The sequence below is a fragment of the Agelaius tricolor genome, unplaced genomic scaffold (assembly GCF_023055355.1).
Source record: "Agelaius tricolor isolate 1412-34295 unplaced genomic scaffold, bAgeTri1.0.p SCAF_29, whole genome shotgun sequence".
In the NCBI taxonomy this organism is placed as follows: Eukaryota; Metazoa; Chordata; class Aves; order Passeriformes; family Icteridae; genus Agelaius; species Agelaius tricolor.
Genome location: NW_027269289.1, coordinates 8405518 through 8423467, shown reverse-complemented (window position 1 = coordinate 8423467; position 17950 = coordinate 8405518). Strand labels below are relative to the sequence as shown.

Below are 17950 nucleotides of genomic sequence, written 5' to 3'. Positions count from 1 at the left end.
TGTTTAACAGCTCCATGAATACAATAGGATCCCACAAATCCTCCCCAAATGGTAATTCTCACAACGTATTAGAAAGCAAACACTATAAAAAAGCCACATGAGACCCTGTCTACACACAAACCGCCTGGGATTTAGACTTTGGGGGCCGGGGAGTGAGTTCATTGGACTGTTACCCAATGCCTTTCAACACGGACGGTCTTACAGATCAGTTTAAACACGGCTCAAAGGATTTGGCTAACCCTGCAAAGTTTGCCAGCGCCAGGTAATCGGTCAGAAAGCAGGAACAGACAAACAGAGTTTGGTGCTGGCTTCAACAACTGCCTCTAAGGCTCCACTGGCAGGGGCCAGTGCCGAGCTGCATGCTCCAGGCAGACCCCGAGCCCCGCGGAGCATGGCGTGCGCCCAGCCCTCACGTTAAGATCATGAATAAGTGAGAAATAAGCTACGGCTGCAGCCGCGGCTGTCAAAGCAGGCTGAGCCCGGGCAGGCGCTGTGAAATAGGGGCTGCCGTGCTGGACAGCCGGGCCAGGCTCCCTCGTCTCTCGACCCCGCGGGAAGGATCTGACGGCGCAGCTCTCCCTCCCTCTGGACAGATTCACGGCTGGCCACAGGAGCCCCCGGACAGTGCCAGCATCGCCCCCCACTGCGGCCACAGCAATTGCTGCTCTGGGCTTGGAGGGGGAAAGGGAGAGCCTCGAGACCGTGGCGGAAAGGCACGTTAAAATTCTCCCTGAGCCCTCACTGCAGCTCTCCCGGTGACGTTCGGTCTGCATCACCGCACGGCCGAGGCGGCTTCGGGGACGTAACCAACGCCAGCCCGGCTCTCCCGCTTGCCAGAGCGGGAACAAAGCCGAGAGCGGCTGTGCCCCCGCACGGAGCCGAGCAGCCTCGAGGGGTCCCTGCGGCAGAGCGAGGGGCGATGCTGCCAGCACTGGTGGGGCCGCGCAGGGCGGAGGATCCCGGCCCGGCAGCTCGGCTCCCGCAGCCGGAGCGGTCCGGGCGGAGCGCACCGGGAGCCGCCGCTCCGGCAGCCGCTATCCCGCCCCGCTGGCGGGCGGCGAGCAGCACCGACCGCCCCGCCGGAGGCAGTGCCGGCACGGACACCGGCCCCGGAGCCCTGTGTGCCTCAGGACTAATTAACCTGTTGATTCATTAAAAATCTGACAGGGTGCGCAGCCAGGGGAGGCAGGGAGATGCTACGGCAGCATGCCGGTGATGTCTTCCCTAGGCGGGACGCTGCTGCCCTGTCGCGGGGCTGCAGCCACAGCGGGGGTCAGAGCAGCACGTTCAGAGCCATGGGATCTGACTGGCGACGCCGATTTTGGTGTGGTAATTAACGTGGCTCCCTTCCCCAGCCAAATGAGGGAACAAGCCCTGGTCCCTGAACCACGAGCAGGAGGCAATAAACAGCGGAGCACTGAGCTCACGTGTCAGGAACCACCACCCCGCTCCCAGCCCGCAGCGAGCCCCGGGTGCGGGGCTGGGAGCGAGCACGGACCCCCACCCCGGGCAGGGGAGCCCCGCAGCCGCATCTGCAGCCACTGGAGGTTCAGCCCTTCACCTTCCCCGCAGGGACAGACCCGCGGCTCTGCGGCAGCCCGAGCCCTCTGCGCTCGCCCCGGCGTTACCCAGCCTGACCCCCGCGCCACTTTCTGCGAAGTGTGTTTCATAAACCGGAAAGCTGAGCGGCACAAACCCCCCCAGGCTGGCAAGTCACCACATGTTGCCACCACTGCCCGCGCTGGCGTGCCCCGGCACTGGCACAGGGGGGACCAGCTCTCAAGCAGAGTGGGCGAGTGCTGCCTGTCCCCACTGCATCTCCCCACACGCAGATCCCTAAACTCAAAGGGTAGCAACTGTGAGCTGCTTGGTTAATGCCAGCCAGGGAAACTGGTGGTGGTTATGCTCGCAGGAAGCACCGACGGCCCCAGCTCATCCGGGCCGTCCTCAGCCAGCACTCACTGGAAGGAACCTTCTGGCATGGTAACCAGACCTGGGGGAGCTGCAACAGCCATCCCTCTGAGAATGCTACTCCACAAACTGGTTTTGGGGTACGTGATGGAAACTTTGCACCACCACGTTTGACACTCAGCCAGAAACTGGAACCCTCTGGTGAGATCCCGGCTGCCCGGTGCAGCCTGCCACGGCACGGCCTCGCACTCACCTGTGCTGCTCGAGGGTCTCGTTGTCCGGCAGCTCTGCCCCACACACGCTGCACTGCTCACCCAGGGCTCTGCTCTCTGTCTTCATGCCGGCTGCCAGCTCCCCCAGCTTGCTGAACAGCTCCCGCTGGATGAAGCCCTGGGGCAGCAGCCCACCATAGGCGCTGAAGTCCATGGAGACAGCCAGGGCCGGCTGCACGTGCAGGGCGGACGCCGCAGTGGGCGGCACGCCGAGCACCGGCTCAGTCTTGTGGTTCGGCAGCAGCGAGTAGATGCCCAAGGGCTTCTCTCCTGGGGCAGCAGCACATGGCTCCGGCCCCAGCGGCAGCCCCTGGCCAGGCTCAGGGGGTGGCTCGGCACCCTCCTCACGGGTGTAGTGCAGTTCACGGGCACTGGTGATGACACTGCTGCGGGTCGGGGTGCCAGGTCCTTCCTTGCCCTTCTCGTCAGGCTTCTCCCCACTGGAGGCACCGGGCTCGGCTGTCCGGGGGCTGTCATGGCTGGAGGCCTCATCCACCTGCATCGCTTCAGTTTTGACTTCGGCGAGGCCAGAGGGGCGGCGGGTGGTGGCAGAGCGTGAGTCCTCGGGGGCGCTGGGCGGCAGGGCGCTCTGCAGCAGTGACTGCCCGATGGTCATCAAGCTGTCCACCGCCGCCTTGGTGGGGCTCATGGAAGAGAGGGAGCAGTAGGATGCGGAGGCAGAGGGGCTCTGCTCCACTGTGGCTGCCAGCAGACTCTGGCTGGCCATGCCAGCATAGCCACCCTCCTCACCAGTGGGCTTGGAGATGAAGAGGCCCTTGATGTACCTCGACTTCTTCTCCTCCTCCTCCTCAGTGGTGGCGGCGGCACCTCCATCAGCCATGGCGACCTCGGTGTCATTGTCCTCGGAGGCCTGTATAGTCTCCAGGATCTTCAGGCACTGCTCCTCCAGGTACTCAATTTCCAGGATCTCGGCAGCATAGAGCAGGTCATCCAGGTCCTCAACCTTGGCTTGTAGGGTGGCAGTGTACGCGTACTCCAGGATCTGCTGGAACGTCTTTGGCGAGAGGAAGTCCAGGGTGTAGTGCTGGCTGTTGCGGTGGAAGAGGATCTCGAACATCTTGCTGGTGCAGGCCAGCACGGTCCGGTGTGCGTGGAACTCCTGGCTGTCCACCATGATGACCACGTCGCACAGCGTCCCCGCCAGGCGCATCTGGTTGGCTTTGTGCAGCAGCCCGGTGGGGTGGCAGGGGTTCTGCAGCTGGATCAGCCCCATCTTAGTCAGATCCATGGCGCGCCCCAGGCTCACACATCAGGGTGTCTCGCCGTCGCTCAAATCTGGGACCAGCTTTGTGTGCCGACTATCTGCGAAAACAAAAGGCGGAGGGGGAGAGGAGCAGAGTGGAGCGGGAAAGGGGGAGCGGGGAGGGATGAGACGAAAGAGAGAGAAAAGGGGAAAAAAGAGAAAAAAGGAGGGGGCGAGAGGAAAGCCGGGGGGAGAAAGGAGAGGAGAAGGGAGCAGGGAGTAGAAGGGAGTGGGGAGAAGGGAGCGGGGGAGGGAGAGGGAGAGGGAAGTTAGCCCGCAGCCCGGCAGCGACTCGCCCAAAAGTTTCCGCGCTGCTCGGCGGATCCGCAGCTGCCGGAGCCGCGTTCCCGCTACCGCCGGCCGGGGAAGGCAAGGGAGGGAAAGGAGAGGAAGGTGCGCATCCCCCGCCGCCGCCCGGCTCCGGCTGCCCCGTCCCGCCGGCAGCGCGGCCCCATCAGGTGCGCGGCGAAGCGGCGGAGCCGCAGCCCCACGGCGGTGCCGGGGCGGGGGGCGCGGGGGGTCCCGGGGCCGCCCCCCCTCGCCCGCACTCACGGCGGCCGGCGGCTGCTCCGGCAGTTCGCACTGCCCGCTCTCATCGCCGCCGCCGCCGCTCGCCGCGCCGCGCAGCAAATCACGGCGGCGCCGGCCCACGGGCCGCCCCGCGCCCGCGTCAGGCCGCCCCCACCCACCGCCCCCCGCCCTCCGCCCGCGCCCCCCGCCCGCGCCGAGCTGAGTGCGGGCGCCCCCGCCCGGGCCCGCCCCGCCCCGCGCAGCCCCGCACCTTGCGGGGAGCGAGCGGCGGCGGCTGGACAGCGCTGCCGACAACAAACATGGAGGAGCCGGAGGCGGCGGCGGGGAGCCCGGCACCCGGAAGCCCGGCGGCACCGGGGAACGGCACCGGGCCCCGCGGCGAGCGGGGCTGCGCGCCCCGACGGGCTGCGCCCACCGCCCCGACGGGCTGCGCCACCGCCGCGCCCGCGCCAGACAAAGCCGCCCCCCGCGCCGCGCCTGGGCGGACCCCCCGGCCCCGGGGGTGGAGACGGTAAAAACCAACCTCAGAGCCCACTTTGGGGTCCGGTGGCGGATTCCGACGGGGAGCTGCGGTGCTTGTGACATGATGTGACACCCAGCACGTTGTCGCCCCGACGAAGCTGGTTTTTCTTTCCCCCCCACTTCCCCCCCCCCCCCCCCCCCCCCCCCCCGCGATAAAATACTGACCCCGTGACGGCACCGCTTGTATGCAGGGATGTGGCGGGTGCCCGCACCCCAGGACGGGCCAGGGGCTCTGCCGCAAGGGCCGCCTTCGGGAAGGGAGCGAAACACACGGGGAGCCGCCAGCCACACCGTGACACCGACAGCAGCGCCACGAACAGCGGGCCACGCACCGAGGGAGCGCTGCGTGCCCTGAGCATCCTCGACCGAGGACGTGCCTCAGCTCCTTGGCAGTGCCCACGCTCAGCGCACCCAGAGACCGCTGAAATCCTCGGGGCAGGGTGGCAGCCGCACAGCGCTCCCTTCTTCCCTCCCTCCCTGCCGCACCCGTGGCACAACACAGCCAGCTCAGGGCCCGGTGTCTTCAGCTAAAACAACAAACGCGGACGGCATTAGTACAAAGATACCCTTGGGGTAAAGAAGCGCAAATGTAATCTAAGGAGAACGTTATGGGGAAGTGTGTTTATAATTATAATGGGATTTAATGTACTTTGGGACCAGATGATAGCAGTCATTTAACGAGAACAGCCTAATAACAGAGGCCTCACGATGCACGGCGGCGCTGCGCGGGTTATTAGACGCGTGTGATAACGCCGTTCTCGCCATACTATAGTTAAGGGTAAGGCATCAGCTTACTCCTATTTTTTCGGGGGTTATAACTCTGCTGCTGTAATTGGCAGAGAGGAGGGATGCACTGCACAGGCAGCCAGCGTGCCTGCAGGATGGGGGTTTTTAATTGTCTCAAACTGCTTGAGTTCCTCCCTCTTCCAGACTTTAAAATCCAAACAGCTGAAAGGGGGAAATAGTGAGACACTGTGGTTTCAGGTGTTTGTTTACCCTTCTCTAACTTTTAAAAGGCTTGATTTCAGGACTGAAATTTTGCAGGCAGTTAGGGGTATGTTTTTAGTGTAGTTCACATGAAATTAAGCTGCATGAGTCCCATTAGCAATAATGGAAATCCCACGGCTAAATTCCCAGGCAGCATCCTGAAAATTAACCCCCCAGTCCTTCCTGTCAACTGGTGCGTTGCACTTTTTGTTGCTCTCTAATACATATAGTAAAAGCTACTGAATTGTTTAAGACATCAACTTCCCACAGCCGCTGTTTGCTGAAGGCAGAGACCAGCTTGGTGACCCTGAGCAGGGACATCCCACATACCCCGGCCATGGGGCTGCCCAACACCTGCAGGCCACAGGCGAGACCCACAGAGATGCTTGGAAAGCTACAGCCACGGCTTTCAGGGTCATTTCCCCATGTCCTGGCATGGGAGTCAATCCCTTGTCACTCCTCCCGGTACCTTCCATTTCCCTCCCATCTCTCCCCATCAGTTTCCAATTTATTTACTTTTCTGATCTTAATCCCCACCTTGTCGTGTAACGTGTTTATTAGAAAGGCACCAGCAGCTAAATGAAGCCAAGCTGGGCTCCGTGTTAAGTAGCAGTCACGCCCAAGTGCCTCTCCATGTGCCATTACTCCGAGTGATTGAGGCAATTTCTTCCTCCGCCACGAGTTTCACTTGTAAATCTCTCAACCAGATACGGTGCAATGATGTGCTGCCTGGTGTGATTATTATTAACCTCCAGCATTAAACCCCTGAGCCGGTGGTTCCTCAGGAAGGGCTTTCTGTGTGAGGAGGACCAGGTGAAGCATGGACATCCTTCCCAGGAAAATGAGGGATCCATTCAGATCCACTTCTAGCCCTCAGCCCTATCAGTCACTTGGACAGGGAGATGAGAATGTTTGCTTCCCCAGTGGAAATATCCTGGCCAGCAGCACCAGATCTGTGGGAAGACAAGGACTGGGCAATGCAGCAGCCTGCATTTCAAGGGATGATGGCAAGGGCAGCCTTGGGATGCTTCTCCAAGAGGCAGCATGGAGAGTAAAACCAAGCAGTCTCCACAATTACAGGAGGAAAGGAAATTCCTTGTTCAGGGTGCTTAGTCCACAAAAAACATCCTGGAAGACAACTTCAGCCAGAAGGTGCCCCAGCATCACCCAGCCTGTATGAATGGAAAGGGAAGAGAAGCAGCTCCTCTCCATCATGCCCAAACCAGCAGCTTCTTCCACTCTCAGCAAAAAAATGCCCTTTTCCATCACACACACTCCTCCAGTGCTGTTAGACACATAATCTCCCCATTCCACCCCAGACAGGTACACAGGGACACAGCTCTGACTTCTCCGGCTCTCTAGGCCCTGACTTCAGCTGTGGCCACCCCCTGTTCCTACAGGGAACCTACAGGGTGGAGGACAGGCACATTCCCATGTTTTCCTAGGACTCGCTTTGTTTTGCTTTTGATGTATTTGGAGTTTTCCAGTATACTGAGTTTTCCAGCGCTGCTGATGCAAGGCTGAATTATGAAACACTGGAGCAAAGATGCTGTGCAAAATAAGATCTGTTTCACATTCAGTGTAAAATCCATAACTTTCAAAAACTGATTTTTTGATGAAGCCCAGACTCAGAGGAAAGTTCACAGCTCCTGAGCCCCTGTGGCACGCTCCCAGGAGCAGGATTTCTCCAGGCACGTTTGCTTTGCTGGGAGCCGGTGCAGAGCGCGCTGCTCTGCTTTGGCGCGCGGCAAGCTGACAGCTTATGAAAAGATGATTAAACATGTTAGACTTTATTTAAAAAAAAAGCCTAAATGCACAAAGCTGTTTGCAAGGGGGAGGGCAGAAGCCCCGGGAAAGCTGCTCAGTGTGCAGCCACGGTGCATTAAGCTTCCTCCGAACCCCACTGATGAGCACCTGGCTCCGTCCGAGCGCGCCGACACCGGACCTGTGCGTTGTGGCAGCCCGGGGGAGTGGAGGGGCCAGGAGGAACAGGCCCCTCATTGTGCCCTGCCTGCTGCACAAGGGGAACCTGAGAGTCACGCTGAGGATGCAACTGGATTGGGGGCTGTGGCCTGGGGTGGTGGGATACGGCTTATCCACATTGCAGTTGATCCCTAACTAAGTTATTTTTGGAGTCGGCTGTAGCCAAGCCCAATGGAGCTTGCACAGGAGCTGCCTGCTCTTGTGGGGAAGGAGAACCACACAGCCTGATAGTTCAGACAGAGCTGACTGGACATGTGTGGACTGTCACACTGCAGAAACCCTTGTCTGCCCTTCCCCACACGCCTGTCAGCCTCCGGCCCTGCTGATGCGGGATGCCACCCAGCCACGCTCGAGCACGCGACAGAGGCACGGCAGCAGCGACGAGGATCAGCGTGTCACTGCCACATGAGCGGGCAGCCAGCGTGCCACTGCACACAGCCACAGCTCCTAGGGAGGCTGCTGCACACAGCCACAGCTCCAACGAGGCCACTGCACACAGCCACAGCTCCTAGGGAGGCTGCTGCACACAGCCACAGCTCCAACGAGGCTGCTGCACACATCCACAGCTCCCAGTGAGGCCACTGCACACATCCACAGCTCCGACGAGGCCACTGCACACAGCCACAGCTCCCAGTGAGGCCACTGCACACATCCACAGCTCCCAGTGAGGCCACTGCACACAGCCACAGCTCCCAGGGAGGCCACTGCACACAGCCACAGCTCCAACGAGGCCACTGCACACAGCCACAGCTCCCAACGAGGCCACTGCACACAGCCACAGCTCCAATGAGGCCACTGCACACAGCCACAGCTCCAGCGAGGCCACTGCACACATCGACAGCTCCCAGTGAGGCCACTGCACACAGCCACAGCTCCAACAAGGCCCCTACACACAGCCACAGCTCCCAACGAGGCTGCTGCAGCCCGTACTCTGTGCACAAAAACCCTTCCTGCTCATGAGCACTGCTCCAAGTCACAACTTCGCTGGCACACAGGCATCACGGAATCAATGCCATCCCACGGAAGGAGTGGATCAGTATCCCTCTGGGACTGTTGAGAGGTGGGTTGTGACGCACAGAACGCAAGTGCCAGGAGATACAGCTCGTGGAGCTTTGTCCCTCCATCCTCCCCCCTCCCCATGCTAGGTTACGGATGCTGCAGCCCTAAGACAATGAGGCTAATTAGTGGCTTAGGGCCCTGAGCCTGCCGGGGCTGGAGGATGAGCTGAGCAGTGACTCAGGAGGGCGGCAGCCAGGGCCAGCCTTCCCACATTCCTCCCCTAAATCCCCCACACAAAGGGGAATTTAGCCACAGTGACTCAGCGAAGGAGCACAAACTTTACAGCCGGGCTTCAAGTGCTGTGTTTATGTATTCCCCCCCAGCAACACGCTGCTGGGCTTGTAATTAAATAAAAATGTCTCCCTCTAGCAGGCTGTGACCCAACCATCAGTACAGGACCTATTTTTAGTGTTACCCTCGGTACGGATTTGAGAGAGCTCCAGCCAGAGGTAGCAACTTATGAAGCCCTAGTAAGTGGGAAGGGGGGTGGCCTTGTTTAATTTACTGTGTAATTATTTTCCCTCTTTTTCTCTTCTCTTAACCTGACATACTTGATGTCTTGCACGGGACAAGGAAAGAAATGTGCCGAGGCATTAAATGTCAGCCCCGACTTTATGGTGCTGTGGAGGCTGCATGTGTGTTCGGTAAAGTTCATTCCAGAAAAAAGTCCTTTAAACAGAGCAGAATCTACACCAGGACCTCAGCAAAGCACTTCTGGGGGCTTGTTCTGCCTCTCAAAACAGGGGAGACTCTAGTGAGGGACTGTGTTCCAGTTTCATCCTGCTTTTCCTGTCTCCCTTTGGTTTTGACTCTCCCCAGGAAGGATACAGCACTGGGGAAGGAGATGTTCTTAGTCTGTCCAGACACCCTTCATGTTGGTTAGTCCCCTCAGGAGTGGGGTACAGGGCTGCACCTCCACCCAGTTCCTTTTCCAGTAGGATCACATCCAAGTTTAGACACTAATAAGAATTCCAGGTGAGCTAAACACTCATTGCATGCTTTTCCAAGCATAAGATCAACAATTAGAACTCCCTTCCTTTAACAGGATGGTTACCAAGAGCCCCTGAATGGCTTTAGAGTTCAGAACCAAAAAGTCATCCAGGGCCACAAGCAGCATCCCCAGCCTCACTGGCAGCAGGCAGTTTCCGTGCCCTCGTGATGCTCAAGTTCATTTACTGGAGGGAGCAAGCCACATCCTGAATGCCAGTGACTCAGTAAACACCTCCAGCCCTCGTTCTATCTTTCCTCTTTAGCAGCACTCCATCTCCCATTTCCAGCTGCACAATTCTTTGCTCTCCCTTTCCAGGGGAGAGGATATTTATATGTATTTATGTGCTCTGTGTGCACACAGAGAACACGTTACTGCTTCTGACAGGACAAACAAAAGCCCACACTCATGGAAGACTCCCCCCACCTCCTTTCCCTGCTCTTAACATATCTCTGCATTAAATATTCACACAAAATGCCTTCACAGCTGGGGAAACTTCTGCCAAAGGGGCTCCTCCTCCTCCTCCCCTTTCTTGCACCAGGACAAAAAGATCGAGTGGCTGCATCACACATGGCACAGACCTCATTTCTGAGATGCTCGAGCTGCATAATGATGGTATTTTAGGCTCAGATTAAATTCCTGTTCATCTCTTCCATCATTCCTAACAGCCCTCTAAACTGTACAACTCCTGAATGTACAAGAGAGGCAGAACAAAGTCTCAGGCGAAATGTTTTGGTCTAGGTTCAAGGTTAGATATTAACTGATTTTATTTTCTTAATAATTGCCAGAAGATACAATAAAGCCCTGGTATCTTATCTGGTCACAGATTCCTCAGTGACCAAATCAGATAACATTGGTGCAGCAAGGCAGCTCACAATCTGCCCTTTCAGGGTGGATATTGATGAATCCTTCCCAAAGGTCATGAGGAATCGGTGTGTTCCAGCCTGGTCACACACACACATCCATGGCCAGCAGGCCCTCGGACACAGGATTCCCATTCCTGTGTGGTGGGGCTGGGCTGGCAGCGGGGGTGAGCCCCACTGGGGCTCCAGTGCCCTTGGGCCTGCAGTGTCCATGCTGGAGGGAGCTTGGCAGGGTCCCCCTTCGGCCAGGACACATTCCTAGCTGGAACAGCTCGATCAGCCTCCCAGGAATGAAAGTAAACACTCCTGCAAAGTCATTCCTGGATAAGACCTATCTGCCCAGGGCCAGAGGCCCCACGTGTCCCTGCCAGTGCCAGGGATGCAAAGGGGGGAGGCAGCAGAGTGTGTGACACGGCTGTCACCGGGGCTGCAGCTGCTGCCACCACCCCCTGCTCCTCTCCAGGTAGTAATTCCCTTTGGAACCCAGTCCATTCTTTCTCATGCTGTGCCTCTGCTGCCTCTGCATCCTTCGGTTGGGAAATGCCAATTCCATCACGAACGGACCAGAATTCCATTTCTCTCTGCTGTTTGGAAAACAGTTCTCCATTCACTAAGAATTACCCCTGAAAGGTTCAGTGTTGCTGTGCTACCTACAAAACTGGCTATGGCATCACCAGATGGCCAAGGGTCCTTTCAGTTGTGCAGAGGAATGGACAGGGCAGGCAGGGAGCAAAACTGCTTGGGGAGGTGGGGTGACATATTCCAGCCCAGAGGCTTTTGAGGGGGCTCATTTTGGAGTATCTCCTCAAGAGACATGAAGAGGAAAAAACCAAATCACAACTCTGATGAAAAAGCTGAAAGGAGGACATGGAATAGTGAAAATTCAAAGATACTGGTGGTAGGGGAGCTGGCAGACTCTGGAGAGAGGCACTGAGGCCAGCAGAAAGGGGATGGGTGTCATAGTGACTGTCTGGGGACCCAGCTCCATCTGTGGCCACACTCATCCTCCCAAGGAGCATCTCTGTTCTCAGGACCAGGCTCTGACTGTGTCACAGCACTGTGTGCCATCCACTGCCATAAAGAACAAACCAGAGGGGCTCCCAGAGAAATGGCTGTAATCCCAGGGGAAGCAGCACTGTGTGAGCTGGCAGGTAGAATACTTCACCCACACTGCTTGAGAGGTCAGCTGAGGTGATGAGAAATAATCCCAGCTGCCATTAAAGCCTGTGGGTTTCACAGCAGTGCAGATATTGCCACATCCCTCCCTGGGCAGAGCAGTCCCAGCAGGACACAGCAGCTCTGGAGTGACAGACCAGGGCACAGCCAGGCTGCTCACACGGGCTGGGGTGGTGCCAGCCAAACACCCCATGCCACCTCTGCCCAAAGAAAGGGCAGGGGCTCTATGCACCAAAGCATGCTGAAGTGATCAGCACCATGGCACTTATCCAAGAGTGCTGCTCTGGGCAGGAGGGCACCGAGCCCTGGGGCTGCCCTGACCCCCTGCTCGTTGGCTGGGAATCAGGGAGCTGGCTCTGTGCTACCTGTGCACAGACCACCAGAGCCCACGTGCAGGAGCCCAGAGTCATTCCTCAGCTCACGGGCTGGAGGAATTGTCTTCCTGCAAATCAGAAAGCTCACCCAGGAATCAACGAAGAGCAGAATCCAGGAAACAACCTCACCTAGGCACCAAGCGAGCATTGCCTAGGAAATTTGGCAGCAGTGCTACTTGTGCCTGAAAGTTGTCTTTCTGATCCATTTCTGGAAATTGAGAGGTTGCCACAGGATACTGTAACAGGATCACAAAGTCTGGTTTAATCTGTGCTTTCAGTACTACTCTGATTTCAGTTGCACTTTGCCAAAATCACCCTTTAGATGTGTTGATTCTGGGAGAATCCACTCCCAGAATAGCAATGGAGAAGTACCTTTTCCTTGCTGGCCACAAAGTACCCAAGAGGAGACAGTCCAAGTCCCTGTGACCTGAAATGCTGTCCCTGGCTCTTGTAATCCTAATCCTGCTGAAAATAGGAACGAGTGTGGTGTACCCAGCGTAACGCTCACAGCCCGGGCTGTAACAGGTCCTGATCTCCTCCCAAGAGCACTAAACTAACTACAACCAGGATTTTCCCCTTCTCAGGGTCAGAACACCTAACGTCACGTTCTGTCTTTGGGGTCCCAAGGGGCTGTTCCTGCTGGTGAAGCTTCCCCCCCTACACACACAGATACGCACACAGTCCCTCCTCTGCAGAGCAGCAATCAATGCACTCCGGGTGCCTCGGTGCAGTGCCCAGTGCTGGAGTTTGGGCAGCAGCAAGGATGGTGCTGGATAATGAATCCTGTCCCCAAGAGCTGCACACAGCAAAGAGCCGGTGCCATCAGAGGAAATAAAAGTCAAGAGGCATAAATGCAGCAGGATTAGATGGAGGTGGGTCCTTCCTGTCGGCGCTCGGAGGGAGCGAGGGAAGGAAAGGAGATGAGTGAGCACGCTGCCTGCTGCAAATATTGACAGAACCATTATGGGCATGTATAAAACTCCCATTTGCGTGATGCAAGCGGGATAGTCTTTGAATACTTCTGTCTCGAGGAATTCTTTATTTTGCCATAGAAGAAAAATGTTTTCATATTCTCTCCTGCCGTGCAGACCTGCAGCCCGGCGAGCCCTTTTGCCCTTGAGAGCCATAACATTATTTGTTAACATCTTTATGATGCCAAATGGTCTGTGCTAGAACGGGTGCCATTCTTTAGCTGGGAAACCATATGGCATGCCGAGTAATAAATAAGGTATTGTGATAGTTAATGAACCTAATTGCCAGCAAAGGCTTTAATACAGGGAATGTGCTGCTGAGAATTTAGCACCACATTAGAGATGCAGCAGAGCTCCTCTGACTTCTGAGGCTTAATTTAAGTTCTATATTGCAAACTCCAGAAAATAATTCCAAACCCTCCTGCTGGAAAAGCAACCTGCTGGTAGACTGTGATTATACTGAATTACTAAAATCGCAATCAATTTTATACACTCTGTTAACCCTTGCTGGGGAACTTGGCTCTCCAGGAGTGGAGGGGATGCCACTCCAAAGAGGTACCAGAGCCAAGTGAGTTGGAGCATCATGGTTATCACCCTCACCGTGACTGGTGCTCTCCCCTGGCATCTCCCTCTGCTGGGAAACACCCTTTCCCTGGCCCATCTGCCTGCCAGCTAAGCTGGCTGTGGGCAAAGCTGGGAAGAAAAGTCACAACTGTGAAAGGTCACCGCTATTCCTCTGTGACCAACCAAATAACTGCTGTTCCTGCGTCATGGTGACACAGCATGGCAGAACTGCTGCTGCTGCCACTGCCTCGTGGCTCCCAGGAAATGCTCCTGTGGGCAGAGCAGCGTAAACAAAACTAAAAACATAGCTAAACTTGCTTTTACTCCCCCAGCCCGCAGAGCAGGGAGAGCTCCTCTGGCCTAACAGAATCCCTGGCAAATTCACAGACTGTGAATGTGACCACAAGAGCCCCTTCAGTCCAGAACACCCTGGGATCACCATCACCTGCAGAGATGCCAAGATGCCTCCCCTGCACCTGGGGGTAAGAGGCCACTTGTCCCTCATGGGGTCTGTTGGAGCAGCAAGCAGGGAAGCCCAACACCAAGTACTCCCTGTTTGGCTGCTGTGCAGCACGCAGTCATCCTCAGAAAGACAAGGAGGGCACACTGGTGTTGGAGGGCTATTTTCAAAGCCTGCAGCAATCCCAGTTGCAAACATGGACCTGCTTTCCCATGGAGGGAGGATGTCCCTTGGCGCAGGTCAGAGCCGTGCTGCGGCACGCCTGCGTCTTCTCTGAGGTCTCATCATCATCGGAAACCTTTGCTCTGACTCCGCACACTGTCCCCTGAAACAGCCTCCTTCTGTAGGAAAAGCTGCCCCTTTTTAGGGATTCATCCTTCCCCAGAGCCCCCCAGCTCCGCAGGGAGACGCGGAGCGCTTGGAGAAGAGCAGCGCTGCTCCTCCGGAGCGGGCAGGGAGGTTATTGGTTTCTTCCTGGCTCTGATTGCGCTCGGCTGCCCTGCAGTCACGTCCTCGGGCAGCCCGGCCCTGCCAGGCAGCCACAGCCCGGCTGGAGGCGCCGGGAGGGAGGGCAGGGAGGTTCCCTGGTGGGGCTGCCCCCTCCATCCCCTATGCTGGCTGCAGCTGGTCCTTGGCTGCCTGCGGGCCCCTCCTGCCCCGGGCTGCGGGCAGGAGGCACAGGGGGACGCAGGGAGTCAGGGCAGGGGATGCCAGGGCCAGCACAACGGCAGCACAGAACGGGCAGGGAGGCGAGATAAAGAGCGGCACAGGGCGGATTTAATATTGTACATAAATACACTTTACAATCTGGAGAAGGCTCAGTGCTAAGAGGAAGCCATTGGAATATTTTATCGTGATGCAGATCGAGTGAAAAGACTGTGAATAAATAAAAGGGAAGATAATTATTTGATGGAGTTCTCTTAGGATATGCCACAGCGGGGAATACTTACAGAGAATACATATTACTAGAGAGACTCAGCTATTCAAGCATCAAACCAACCTATAAATTGTCAGAGGAGAAAATTGGAGGAGAGGAATGGATGGGGGTTTGGGCACCGGTCTCATCAGTAACGCCGGGTTGCGCTTTCCACCTTCCCCACTGCAATTCCCCCTGCCCGAGGAGCCACAGCCCTGAAAAAGGGAAGGCTGCCTCCAATAAATGTCTTTCAGGAATTACGGCCGAGCCACTACAGTACGGAGATGGTGTCATTTATCTCCTGCCATCTGCACAGGCTCGTCGGGCCGGGCCGCAGCCGCCTGCTCCCGGGAACCTCTGCAGGTCTCCCGTGCACCTCTGCAGAGCCCAGAGTGGCGGCTTGTCCTGGGCGATCCAGCCTCTCCGGCACCACGCTCCTGTGTCTAAGCGCATCCTCCAGGGCTCGCATTCGCCTCACCCCCGTTCGGAGGGAATCCCTGCACGGGAAGGGGCTCCCGGCTCCGGGACCAGCTGCTGCATCCCCACGGGGCATCTCCCACAACCTTCTCCCTTGAGCTGACAGGCAACTGTCGAGTCCCAAACTCTGCCACGCTGCAATCCCTCGACCTCACTTCTCGCCCACTGCCAAGCCAAGGCTCTCCAGAAAAAGCACTCTGCCAAGCCTAAGGATGCTGCGCGCTCTCGCAGCTCTGCTCGGAGCAATCCTCCCCGTTTCCCTGAGGTCAGAGTGCTTCCTAGAGGCGAGAGAGAGCCCGGCACAGCTCGCACCAGCCCTGCTGCCATCCCACCCGGCGCCGATCGCTGCTGCCGGGGCACAATCCCTCGGGAATTCTATAAAGATGGCACAGACAAACCGAAACCGTGCTGATACGGGGTCCGTGGAGGACAGCTTCTTGTACAGCTTGTTTAATATGGTACCACTCGTGTGCTTTTCTCTTTCCCCCCACTACTCTTGGCCCTGTTTCCTAGGAAAGCGCCCCCACACCCATGCCCTCCCTCCTGGAGGCAGGTGGGACAGGAGTGAGCACGGCAGGGAGCTGGGAACGCCCCACTCCTGCCAGCCTGGCACCAGCACCGGCTCTGTGTGGGTGCAAGCAGTTTACTCCCGTTCCTCAAGGCCTGAAGCCATCAGCTCTGAACAGCTCCCATCCCTCTGGGGCTGAAGGAAACCTTCAGTTCCTTTGTGGGGATGATGTAAGCGACAGCCTGCGGTTCAAAGAGGCAGCCTCAGGTAATTAGCAGAGGTGCTCATTATTTTAGGCGAGACTTGCCACTGCCTCCAGAGCCCCGAGCAGGAGCAAAGCTGGTCTTGAGCACGGGCTACCTTTAAGGCTGGCTCAGACAACACAATCAAAGGCAGCCTGACAGCGGCAGGCCTCCCTCCCTCCGCCTGCCAGAAGGGAATTGCTCACTCACCTGCACCCAGAATAGGACTTTGTCCCTGTTCCTGCCATTAATTTATCGCCTGTGAATTAGTGGGGCCCCAGAGACGCACAGAGCCCACCTGTTCCCCTGCCTGGCTGTGACATTTGGAGCAGGTACTGGCAAATGGTCCCATAAAGCATCCGCCAGCGTGGGCTGCCAGAGCGCGCCCGCCCTGCCCTGCTGCCCTCCCTGCTGCAGCCCGGGGCTGCACCCGGCCTGCCTGTGGGGATGGACACGGCAGCCAAGGCTTTTATCAATAGATCCCGTTCTTCCCTGGAAAAGCAGCTTTAATGCAGTGGTGGATGCTCAAAGGGATGAGACAAAGCACCCTGCTTTCGTTAACGGGCAGGGCACACACAGGGAGGGACAAACAGCAGCCCCCACCCCGTGTCACCCTTTCAGCAGGGGTCATTCCCACCCCGTGTCACTGCATTTACCCCAAATGCACCACGCTGCTGTAATCACTGCCATTCTGGACTCAAACAAGCCAGCCCTGAACGCTTTTCTGTTCTGTTAAAGGGACGGGAGGAGGGTGGTTTTAAAGCTGCCATCGCTGTGATGCAAGGAAATTACCATGTAGGACACAGGGTCTGAAAGGTGCACTCAATATCCCACACCTTTCCCAATCCTTTGTGTCAGGACAGCCCCAGAATAACAGCGGCTGGCTGGGGTCTGCAGCAGGAGCCCCCACCCGTCCCTTAGGGCCACCACCAGTGCAGGGGTGCCAGGTGTCCCCTTCCCAGAGCCCAGCAGGACCAGCAGCACACAGAGCCCTGCTCTGCCAAAAACAAAGGCACTGGCATTGGTGTCCACAAGCCTGGCTGGCTCTGGTCACAGACACCTGAGCCTGTGTCAAGCACAGCACTTCTCCAAAGTGTTCCAAAAAACGGGCAGAAGGGTAAAAGAGTGCATCAATGTTCCCATGGAAATAAAAACTATGGGGTGGTTAGAAACAACACATCCATGTCTGACCTAAACCCACAGGAACCTCAACATCTGACCTCTTTATTTTTTGGCTCTTAGAACAGGGGGAGCAGAGAGATTCCATGCAAATCATAGGAAAAGAAAGTTTTTTACAAATAACCTGCAAACAACCTATAGGAGAGGAAACTCTCCACCTAGGACAGGCTTTGCTCCAAGGCTCCGCAAAGGCAGTGCCTGAAGCCACTGCAACACAGAGCCCCAGCTCACCCTGAGCTCTCCCTTCCACACCCCCCAGAGCCATGGGGATGTGCAGCTGGGGCTGGAATGCCCTGGCTCAGTGACCTGCTGCTGCCAGGGCTCCTCCACAGGGCTCTGCACCTTCAGGCAGAGGAGAGACAGAGGTTTGGGATGAATCATGCCACGATACGTAGGCAAAGTCCCGTTAATGGAACTACTCCGAGGCACTGCAGCTCCTAGTCAAGTGCTGGGAGCTGGAAGCCATATTTATGAGTGAGATATATCCGCAGAGGGAGCAATAAACCGCAAAGCAAAGTATGAAGGTTTGCAGCAAACGCTGTAAAGTTTTACACTCCCGAAAACTGGGAATAAAAGATGTACCCATTTAAAGCAGAGTGGATGGAAAGGGTTTGCACAGGACTATAAAACAGCCTTATAACAGTTAATTGCTACTTTCTTGTTGCAGCCCAGAGAAAAGAACGGCTTAAATCCCTGTTGAAGA

At 57.0% G+C, this 17950-nt stretch overlaps 1 protein-coding gene across 4 annotated transcripts in view; it reads right to left on the bottom strand.

Annotated features, from left to right (window-relative positions):
- Positions 1-4369, bottom strand: part of ZBTB16 (zinc finger and BTB domain containing 16) — a 54312-nt gene extending 49943 nt beyond the window's left edge. Inside the window, exons 1-2 of one of the 4 annotated variants that reach the window (XM_071449546.1) lie at positions 4229-4369; positions 2165-3506 (exon numbers count right to left, since the gene is read on the bottom strand). In XM_071449546.1, coding sequence (XP_071305647.1) covers positions 2165-3432 — 1268 coding nt within the window. In that variant the 5' untranslated portion in view covers positions 3433-3506; positions 4229-4369. Of the gene's footprint in view, positions 1-2164; positions 3507-3999; positions 4128-4228 lie in introns of those variants that run through there. The other 3 variants (XM_071449547.1, XM_071449545.1, XM_071449544.1) reach the window with 3 other exon arrangements.
- Positions 4370-17950: the final 13581 nt, after the last annotated feature.